The following is an 11,395-nucleotide window of genomic DNA, read 5'->3' as shown; positions in this document are numbered from 1 at the left end:
CTGCTTCCCTGCCATTCTTCCTTCCTACCTGTTCTTCAGAATCTGGGGCAAAAACCACCACCCCCAAGGGGCTATCTTCACTCCTCCTTCTTTGACATGCTGTTCTGACCTCTCTTACCTTACCGTGCTTATTGAATCCTCTCCTGTAGCACACGGGCAGCACCCCGTCCTTCCAACCTAGAGGTAAGACCCCTGAAGACAAGCGCTGTGTCTCCTTTGTCATCCTGCATTCATTCTATCTACATGGAGGTCACAGTGTGCAAAAGAGCACGACTAAAAGCTGAGGGTTATTTTTTAATTAGTAAAATATGCTTGTGCCTTTATTGTCCAGTAGAGGCAATAAGGCATGAACCTAAGGAACTACAGAACAAAGCACCTAACACAGAGGTTGGTCCCCGGTGCTGGGCAGAGACTGGGAGATAATTACTGAACACTGAATGTGGCATCTAAATGTATTGAAGACATGGCCAGTGCCCACCCCCATCACTCTTACCCTGCTGAGGTTCTCACACCGGCCAGTGTGTTGTATACTTTGCTCACCGCTTATTTGCCCCACCAGAGTGAAAGCCCCACGAGGGCAGGGCCTCTGTCTTATTCTCCACACCATCCCCAGAACCATACACAAGTGTCTGGCACATGGCAGGTGCTCAGTAACGTGTGGTGAATAAACGAATGAGTGAGTGAGTGCCTGGCACAATGCCTAATGGATGTATCAATAAGGTTTTTGCTAATTTATTATTATTGGAAGGGCCATAACCAAAGGAAAAGGTAAAGCGCTGTGAAAATCCGGAGAAAGAAGTATTACGTCCAAGAAGACGCCGGGACAGCTTCGTGGAAAAGGCAACGACTAACTCGGGCTTTGAAAGAGGGGTCTGTTTTGTACGGCAGAGAGACGGAAGGGCAGTGCAGATGAGGACCCACAAAAGGGCAGCTCTTCAGAGAAGGCGGAACACTCAGGTTCTAAGCAGCAAAATGTTAGATGAGTTGGGGAACAGGCTGGAAGAAGACCCCCATATAGATCTTGAAGGACCTTGCCGCCCAGGCTAAGTTTAAAGTTTGTTCGGTGGGCATTGGGAAGCCAAGGAATGTTTCCTAAATCCCCCCGAAAGCGGGTGCACACACAGACAGTCAGCAAGTACAAACAATGAAAGGTGCTCTTAGTAAATGAACACACCAGATCAAACAAGAGGGCAGAAATGAGGAGCCCCATCTCTGTTTTGCGTTCTCGGGGCCCTTGGCCGGAGAACGTTCGGGGTTTCAAAATACAAAATAGGACAAAAAGAATGGATGCAGCCTCAAGAGGCACCCAGGAGGGTCAGCTGATTCCTCACAGCATTCCTCCTTCTCCTGCCCCGGAGGGGCACAGGGGTCTCACCTGTCTGCCAAAAACATCTGACGTAGAACACACGCCCTCCAGCATCCGCGTGGACTGACCTTAACACTGAAACGAAAGCACATGAGGAGAGGCAAAAATCCAGGGAAAGGACATTTGTAGGAGAAGGTGCCCTCCCCGCTGAGCTGACACCTGCTGCTACCCGGAACGAAGGAAGCAGCCAGGCTCCCCGAAAAGAAAGAGGCTAAGCCACTAATCCCCCGAGGCCCTGGCTGCTGCGGACGAGGGCTGCAGACACCCCACCACATCCCTGCTGGCAACAGAAACCCACCGGCAGGTCGGTTAACTGTGGCTGCCCAGATGACAGCTGCACATCACCCAGGATCTGCAAGACACTAGGAGGACGCGACCCACAGCAGCAGGGGAGGCCAGATGTCGAAAACTCACCCCTCGCCCTTGAGAAGCTGCCAAGAAACTGCTCCCCCGGAACAGGACATGGGTGCGTGAAACAGCCAGGCTGCACTGAACCCATCTGGAGAGCCTTCCAGGGGGGCAGGAAAACCAGGCTTCTAGCTCAATCTTGCCACAACTTAGCTATGTGGCCTGTGACAATCGACATATAACTCCCCTGAGTGTCAACTGCCTCCCCTGTGAAAAATGCAGTCTGGATTCCACGCACTCATTTAACAGACAGTTACCAAATGCCAACCATCAGCAGCCCCCTGGCGTCAGGGGGCTTACATTCCAATGAAGAATTTTCTTAGGGCATTTGCACCATCGTAATTTTTCTTATTCTACACAAATACGTCTATAATAACAGTATCAGCAGACCTTTGCCGGGTGCTACTTGGTGCCAGGCTACCTGCAAAGATTTCTGCATTCCTCTTGAAAACAGCTCCAGGGACTTCCCTGGTGGTCCAGTGGCTAAGACTCTGCACTCCCAACGCAGGGGGCCCAGGGTTCGATCCCTGGTCAGGGAACTAGATCCCACATGCATGCCGCAACTAAGAAGCCCACGTGCCGCAACTAAACATGCCGCAACGATGATCCCGCGTGCCGCAATTGAGACCCAGCACAGCCTAAATAAATAAATATTTTTGAAAGAAGAAAACGGCTCCATGTGGGGTGCTCCACGATCCCAGTTTTAAAGGGGAGGAAACTGAGGCTTGGCGGGCCCAAGGTGATTTGCCCAGGGTCACCCAGCTGTGACCAAAGGCAACTGGAGATAGGTTGAACAAATGAGATCTCTCCTGATAAACAGATAAGGTTCTGGCCTCGAAAAATGAAGGAAGAAAATGGTAATCAGGGGAGTGGGGAATGCTTTATTATACATGAGGATAATTAGGGCAGATGGTGAGCTGCGCCCAGACTCACTCTTGCCCCGAGATGCTTGGTTTCTCCACACAAGAAAAAGAACCCAAAAGCTTGAGCAAAATTCTTCCAGGTAGCCAGCACTTCTGCCCAAAAAGACCGACAAAAGGACATGACATGATTGATCCCAATCATCCCCGTTTCTCCAACGGCTTCAAATTAAGTCATCTTTTTAGAGCAGCATGACCACTTTAATCTTTAAAGATAGAGGGGAGGGAAACTCTTACATATTTTACCAAATGAAGTCATCATCCGGAGAAATAGAAAGATACAGAACAGACCTATCTTCTTCTGATCAAAATGTACCTCACTAATTAACGGCCACTAGTCTCCAAAGAGCTTCCCCTCGACTAGTTAATAATGCCCATTACACTTCACTTGAGATGTGAACATTTCTATCGCAAAGAGGGAGAGATGAACTGCAGGATTCAAAACGCTTCCTTGGGTTGCTCGTTAAAATTCTCGTCAAAACAGATTTTTATTTATGTGATACGTTAAAGAATATTATGACAGTCCTAATATGAAATCTGTTCTTCGCTGCCGTGGATTTTCTTTTGTATTCAGTTACAGTTTCTTTCCACCAGTCTTGTTTTAACACCTCCACGGAATATCTCTCTGGCAAGTGTTAGCACGGAGGGACGGCCAGAGAGCAGAGAAATGAATCTTAACTGAGAGACACGTTGACGCGTCACTGACAAGCTCTTCACCCAGTCCCCGAGGAGAGGCACAGCTCACCTTGCCACTGAGACCCTAACGCAAACGCACACAAGTTTTACTGGAGACAAACAATAAATAAACAAGGCTTGAGTTAACGTTCTACTCTCCTGCCAGCTGGGTTTTGGCCTCCAACACTCCCTTCAGTCTGAAATCCCCCTGGTCGGACTCAAATTCTATCGGAAAATAACCGTTGACAAGGAAGACGCTCTCTCCACACCCTGCCCCAGTTCCCAACCACCACACCCTGTCCTCAACCCCAGAACCCTCTGAAAGATGCCCTGAGGGCTCGGACATTGAGGCACACCAGTGTCACACAATGGTATGACATCACAGGGGTTGGGCGAATCACCCAACCCTGGAACCTCGAGGTCCAGAGATGCCGGCTGTGGTTCGGTTCCGCACAGCCTGGTGACTGCTCAGAGTGACTCCACCTGCGTACCCCTCGAGGCCCCCGCAGGACAAATGCCGGGAGAGGGCCCAGTTCTGGAGCCAGGTTACACCACTTCTCAACCCGGCTGTGCCTTGGTTTCCTCATCCAGAAAATGGAGATAATACTAGCACCCACCTCACAGGGCAGAGGTGAATACACATCATGTCCCTACCACAGTGCCTGGCACACAAACTCAATGAACACTGTCATTATTACTAGACCTCTCACAGGGTTAGTGTGAGGGCCTCACAAAAATAACAAGAGAAACATTACGTAACTAAACCAGAATGGAAAAGAATACATATGTATGTACACACACGCACATGTACAACTGATGCACTCTGCTGTACACCAGAAACTAACGCGGCACTGTAAATCATCTATACTTCAATGAAAGAAACTAAAAAACTAAAACAGCAGATCCCACGTATGGTATTACCATACGCTAGCTCTTTTTTTAGGCACTTTACCTTGCTTAATTTATTTACTTCTCACCAAAACTCAGTGAGATAGGGAAACTGAGATTTGAGGAAGTTAAATGATTTGCTCAAATTCACAGTTAACAAGTGGCACAGCTGGGATCCAAACACAGTCTGTTAAGCTTGAAAACAACAACAACGGTGATTAAACCAACAATAATGATGCTGGTGAGGATGAGAATGATAATTCTCAAGGCCCTGACACTGTGCCAGGCTCTTTTACTCTTCACGACCCCCTTCTGAGGGCATTACTATCATCACTCCCATTTTACAGATAAGCAAACTGAGAGTACATGATTTCTCAGTGTCGCAGGACCTGGGATTCAGATGGAGATAGTGGATAGGAAAGTTCCTTGTAAACTAACGTGTGTCATAAAAAGTACTGTTATGAAATTCCTAGGATTCCATGGAAAGATGTCCTTCCCCAACTGGTTTAATGTTAGCTCACATCCAAAAGTCTGATAATTCACCTAAGCCAACCCAGACTCCAGGGGTGGGGGGCACACTGTGACAAGTCTGAGAAATATTGCCTCGTTTTTAAGTTCAAGCATCAGTGAAAAGCCAAATGCCAGAGTATGTTAAAATAAAATATTGTCCTCCTGGTTTTAAAAAAAATGGGGGGCTGGGGAGGAGCAGCAAGGGAGAGGAGGAAACAGGTCAAACCCATGGTTTGACCAAGTCAGGGATTTTTCCAGTTTCCCTCTAGGGTAATCTGATCCGAGTTCTCGGTGATCAAATGACTAACCTGGAAATTTGAAGATTCACATTTATGGAAGAAACAGCAAATTCTTCCAAACAGGAAACACTGCTAATCCTGGAAGCCTTCTGAAATGTCAAGGATCACACACAGTTTGGAAAGCAACCTTTAAACACTTAATACGGTCCCAAAGTTTGTGCTCAGTACAGAAATAATCTAACCTCTTTGGTTCATTAATTCTTATTATTTGCTTAAGCTTTGGGGGAAAAAATGCCTAAAGAAAATATTTCACTATTTTTGTTTAGAGATTTGTGTTTCCTTCAGAAGAGGGAAGGGGAAGGGAAGGGAACGGAAGGGAAGGGAATGGAAGGGAAGGGAAGACATGGAAGAAAGAGGGGGGAGAGAGAGAGGGAAGGGAGGGGGGAAGAGAGGGAAAAAGGAAGGGAAGGAGGGAGGGAAGGAGGAAGGAAGGAAGGAGGGAATCACATGGCAGGCTCCAACCTGAAATTCTAAAAATCCCATCCACAACAGCCAACTACTGTTTCATTAATGTACAGAACCATTCCTTCCTTTGCACAGCTCAAAGGTTCCACTTCTGGGAGACCATGCTTAAAGAAACAAACTGAATTTGCTAAAACCACAGCACTATCCCTTTATGACCTACAGTCAAACGCTTCACCTTTTCCCCTTTCCCTTAAAAAAGTGCCAAGACCACAAGATGCGGAAAGAGTATTTCTTCCGATATTACCCGGGGAAGAAAAAAGTATAATTAAAAAGTGAAAATTTAGTGTGGAAGCCATAGGCCCTTTAAATTTCACCTTAAGCTTTATGCAGCTGTGATATTGTGGCCACACCTGGCAAGCTCAGTGAAAATTATGTTAACTACACACTTGGGAAAAGGTGAAGGCCTATCTCAAGCCTTTCAGCAAGCCTTGTAGTACCACTCCTACAAAGGGACATCGTTTCCAGCACTTCTCTGCCCAGGCACCAGCACCTGCACCAAAGAGTAGCACTGCTGGCTTCAAGTGTGCCCAGATTTACCCAACCTACCTGAAACCAATACATCCAAACACTTCCTGTCAGATTGAGGGCTTCATGGGTCTACAAAGTTGTTTTTCCAAGAAAGGACAAGCTGTTTACTTAAATTCTACTCCCCTCCATAAACTCTAAGTTGTAAGACCTCAGAAGAGTACCCTCCAACAAAGAGTCATGAGTAAATATCCAACTTTTCCTGCTATGATCTCAGCGATGCTTAAAAAATAAATAGAACACTTGCATAAATATTGCAACAGATGGATCTATGTCCTCCCAGGAATGATGGGCTTGCCCCTGCCCCCAGCTGGATGCTCAGAACCCACCTGGGGACAGCTGACTTGCAGACGCACGGTTATTTCACAGAGCACCTGCCCTGGCCTCTCCACAGCCACGTGCTGATACCCTGAAGAAACGGTGTGCACCAGGTTTCAACGCTTCCTTGCCAGTGCTCTGTTGGAAACCTGAAATCCTTGGCAACCACCTCGGAGTGCTAAAATCCTATTACTGATTCTCCTACTTACCTTGGGTTGCGCTCGACGAGGAAATGCAACTTTGGGGTCAATCTGGGGAAAAAATGCAAAAGCAGGAGTCAGCTGCATGACTTTGAGGGAGAAAAACAATTCTGACTAATCACCTAGTTATTAATCACTCATTTCTCAGGCTTTTAACCCAGCTTTTAGTAACTTCTCAGGCAACTTAAAAGCTTCCTTAAAGTTTGATCTAAACTGCAACGGTCTCTCCCAAAATGTAACAAACATAGTGAGCCTTTCTGAAACATCCCACCATGAATTTCAATGTGTAATGCTGTAATACACCAGATCTCATGTGTTCTTATTTAGGCAAGGGCTTTGCTTGCATTAGGGCTTCATGCATCTAATTTGCAATGCATCGCTGGGAGAAAAGATGAGAACATCATCACTGAAAAAAAAATCATAACCTGAAATTTACATGGAAGACCCTTCCAGCAGCACGTAACTGGATGGTAGTTCTCCTCAATGATAACTAAACAACACAGGTGGGGAAGGGGATTCCAAAATTTTTTTAAGTCAACAACGTCCAAAAAACTCCCCATCAACGTGCAACACCATGCTCTGCTTGAATTAATTCACTCATCTTGGCAAAAATAAAATTACCTAAGATAAATCAAAAGGATAGTTCTTTCTGTAGTTGTACCTCAAAAGAAAGCAGGTGTCAAAAACTACAGAGCCTGAGTGGGTTCTTAAAAATAATAATAATAAATTAAAATAAATGGAAACATCGGAGATAAATGCACCTGGATCTTCAAAATCACAGGGGGTAAAAATCTATGAGCAATAGATTTGTAAACCCATATTAGAAAAGTAAGGCCGTTATGGGGAGAGGATAAAAACAAACAAAAAAAATTACTGAAAAAAAGCAGTCAGAATCTAGTGCAACATTTAGGATATTCCCGCTACCCCAACCCCAGTCTGAATGGAAAAACAACCAGTACACCAGATCAGACATCTGCAGATCTGAATCAGGGACTGGCTTTAAAACTCTGAACAATTCCCACAGAAGCATTTGAGTCTAATAGGCTGATTTGAGTCGGGGGTGGGGGGGGAGTTGTTGGACAGAAAATATGGGTAAGGAAAGAATGAAAAAATATTCCCATTGTTAGTTTTCATTAGTTTTCTAAATGTCACAAATCTCTGGGTAAAATTCAACACGGAGCGTGGCATGAATACAGCTACAAGTTATTTATTTATCCGCTTTGGCTTTCATATTAAAATTTTCCCCTTTTAAAATGTAAATCTCAACCTTGTTTTCAGTTCTGCCAGAGGGGGCGGGGGCAGGGAGAGTAATGTTTTGGGAAAAAGCACAGAGGAGGGGGAAAGTCACACCAGAGCTAACTCCGTTCCCAGACTTAACAGCCTCTAGGACCTAACCAGTAAGACATAAAGATTTACCACTTTTATTAAGGTAGTTTAAAGACCTCATAAAAGTCTGCAGCATGTTTTCCACCTTTAAACATCACCTGAGAAATGAGAGATTACTTTGCAAAAACTAAAACAGACAAAAATCTCTGATCTAGTAAACTACCCTTTCATGGAGATTAACATTACCACAGCTACAGGTATATTCAGCACAGACTAGGAGCTGTCGACAGGAGAAATACAACAGGTGTGGATTTTCCATTCTGTTGACCAAACGTAAGACAGATATGTCTTTTCATAAACACTCTCCCAAAGTTTTTTTTTTTTTTTTTAGCTGATCAGCACACAACTGCAATAAGAAGTCACCTTGTTTGTGGGGTAAAAGGTGAGGAACGTGTCAGAGGTGAGGGAGCCAGAGGAGAGCAGGGAGAAGTAAAGAAAGCAGAGCCCTAAAAAATTATATATATCTCAAGTTACAAAACTTGAAGCCAATTCAGAATTCCTGTATAGGGTATTGCGGTAACAGCGTGTCATACCACAATGAGAGACCTTCCGTGGGCCAAGTGTACACGCTGAGATCTTAAAAGGAGAGGACGGGTCAAGGGAAGTAAGGCAAATCCCAACCTTTTGTACATCCCTGTCAACTGTTTTTTAAAAACGAACGAAAAAGAAAACTACCAAAAATGAAAACATTAGTTAGTTAAGTACAACTCTACTTACTGTAGCTACAAATCCTCTAGGAAATGACTAGGGTACTATTTTGGATGTGAATGGCCGTTACCTAAACAAAGCTTTTAAGGTAACAGTAAACAAGATCCTCGTTTCCATGTCAATAAACCAACCGCTTCTGCCTCCGGCACTGAACGTTGAAACAAAGTCAAAAGCTAGGTTATACTAAATAATAGTGACCAAAACATGTCTACAAACAATTAGTGAGGGAAAACCGCAGGCGCTGCATCTGATACTGAGGGAGATGACCCACCAGACACCACAGAAATCAAAGACTATTAATATTTCTCCCACCCGGGATGGACAGAGGGGTGAATAATACATTCCCGAATTGGCCTTGAAATATCTTTCCTCTTTAATTTTACTAGCTTTTTGAACTGTCTAGCCAAGAAGTCAAAGAGATAAAAATTCTTCAGACATCCGTTATCACCCTGCAAGTGACTGTCCCTGAAATTAAATGATCTGAAAGTGCAAAAAGGCTGGGCCACAAGCTGGGACAAGTTTAGTGCAATTAATTAATAAAGCAACTTAAAGTGTGGGCCTCTTTTTTTTGGGGGGGGGAGGGGAGGGTAGGAGGCATGCACCTGACCTCTGATCAGAGAAAAAGGGTAAATTTGCAAAATCAATTCAAGGGTACCAAAGGTGGCCAGGTTCCCGTCTTCTCTGCCACTCAGTGTTAAAGCCAAAAGGGACATGAGAAGATCACTTGTTCCACTCCTTTATTTTACAGAAGAGGAAACTGAGGCCTAGAGGCAGGGAACAACTTGCCCAAGCTCTGCACTGGCAGCTGGGACTAGAGAGAGATTCCCCACCCCACCCCACCCCTGCCCCGGCCCCCATCCCACTCACCCACCACAGAGAGGTGAAGTCCCCAGCAGCCCAGCACTGTATCCCTAAGTCACCTCCGGGCCCCTGCCTTAAGGCGGATGAATAAAAACCGTGGGGAAATTCTAGTAGACAAGGAAGGCAGGAGAGCCACAACAAAATGCTACGAACTCCCCTTCTCCTACCCCATTAAATGTATTATTATACACTGATACTTTCTTCCCTTCCTCTTCTGACCTTAGAGACTTTTATCCCCTCAACAATGGACTTTAAAACCTTCTAATGCTGTAAAAGTACCCACACTCAAAGGATCTGAAAAAGAAAAGAAAAAACAAACAACAACAAAAAAAAAACCACTTTGAAACCCAAGACCTTATCAGCCTTAGATTTCACACCATCTGGAGTCACCCACTGGATGCCCAACTTGGATCTGGGAGGTATCCTTTCCTTCTCAAACCACATTCCAAATCTGAAGTGCCCAAGAGGAACCTGTTGCCTGGACTGTGATTAGTGCCCCCTCACCTCCTCCCGTCCCCAGTCCCCCCTTGGCCCCCAGTCCCTCTCGGCCCCCTGTCCCCCTCGGCCATGAAGCAAGCTGTTCCTTCTAAGAGCCGATTCCCACAGCCACAGTTGGTAACGCGGGCTGGGCTCGGCTGACAAAGAAAAGTTGCCTCTGATCGGTGGTGGAGTTTCTTCGCAGGGTCCTTTGGCCCGGAAGATAGCCTCTCCCCAAGCCGAGCCCTCCCCCAAGCCTAGGGCTGGCAGCATCTGGGGCTGCAGTGGGGCAGGCTCTAAAAAGAAAACCCCAAATCCAGTCTTTGCGGCAAACTTTAGGACCGACTTGCAACCTCTGCTTCAAAGTACCCAGTTCTCAGCACAGAAGCAAAAGAAGACACTGTCTCTTTAAATTGGGCTGTCAATGCCCAGATCGGTCCTGAAAAGGGGCAAACAACAACAACAAGGAAAAGCAACCTACCGTCTTGGAATCTAACTCGTGGTGGGGCTGACCTAATACTTTATCTACACTTGCTGGGTCTGCGAACGTGACGAAACCGAAGCCTCTGAAATGAGACAAAGAGGGAGAAAAACAAACAAGAAAATGTGACACCATCGAGAGCAACAAGGAGCGAGCCCTAATGCAGAACGGAGAGCAAAGTTGCCCCCGCTCACCCCGACTCCCCACCCTCCCCACCCCCTCCTGTCTACAGCCCTCGGCCTCGCAGGGAAACACATCAAGGTTAATGGGGGAAGTGGAACGGGGGCAGGGCGGGTGGAGGTAACTTGGAGAACGCTGGTGTCTCCACTCTTTCGCCACCTCAGTTTCTCTCCTCCTCCTCCCCTTCCCTTTCTTTAACGCTTTGTTTTATTCCGAAGAAACCCAGGCACTTAGAGGAGATCCAACCAGCTTTCTAAAGGGGCTTAAGAGTTCGGGGAGCTGGGAGTGCGGGGGAAGCACACATTAAAAAAAAACAAAAAAAAAACAACTATGTGGAAAGTGAATGAAGCTGAATGTCATTTGAAACAGGAGAAAAAGAAGCGACGGGAAAATGACTTAAGGCGGAGATGTGGGCATCTGTGGATCCAGAATTCAGCCCCAATTAACAATAACCTTTGGGGTTAATGGAGGAGGGGGGAGGATGGAGCGACGTTCGAAACCAGCCACATGCCTGAGACCCATTCTAAATCCGCTTAGCTACTTCCGAAGACACCTCCAAAAATAACACTTAAACTTTGTTCTAAAATAAAGACAAAATCCAGAAGGCAATGCTTTACCTGGAGCGTTTCGTAGTGGGATCTCTCATGACCATACATTCTCTAATTTCTCCAAATTTGCTAAAATAGTCTCTAAGGCTATCTGTAGAGAGAGAAAGAGAGAGATTGGGG

General features: G+C 45.9%; 1 protein-coding gene across 1 annotated transcript in view; it reads right to left on the bottom strand.

The window, feature by feature from the left end:
* The window catches only part of MSI2 (musashi RNA binding protein 2), a 355,609-nt gene that overhangs the window by 343,790 nt on the left and 424 nt on the right, over positions 1–11,395 (bottom strand). The window contains exons 2-4 of the mRNA XM_007463882.1: positions 11,285–11,366; positions 10,488–10,572; positions 6,584–6,625 (exon numbers count right to left, since the gene is read on the bottom strand). Of these exons, the coding sequence (XP_007463944.1) occupies positions 6,584–6,625; positions 10,488–10,572; positions 11,285–11,366 (209 nt within the window). The remainder of the gene's footprint in view (positions 1–6,583; positions 6,626–10,487; positions 10,573–11,284; positions 11,367–11,395) is intronic.

The sequence above is a fragment of the Lipotes vexillifer genome, unplaced genomic scaffold (genome assembly GCF_000442215.2).
Source record: "Lipotes vexillifer unplaced genomic scaffold, Lipotes_vexillifer_v1.1 scaffold333, whole genome shotgun sequence".
Taxonomy (NCBI): domain Eukaryota; kingdom Metazoa; phylum Chordata; class Mammalia; order Artiodactyla; family Lipotidae; genus Lipotes; species Lipotes vexillifer.
The sequence above is the reverse complement of the archived record's forward strand: the minus strand, read 5'-3'. Positions and strand labels throughout refer to the sequence as shown.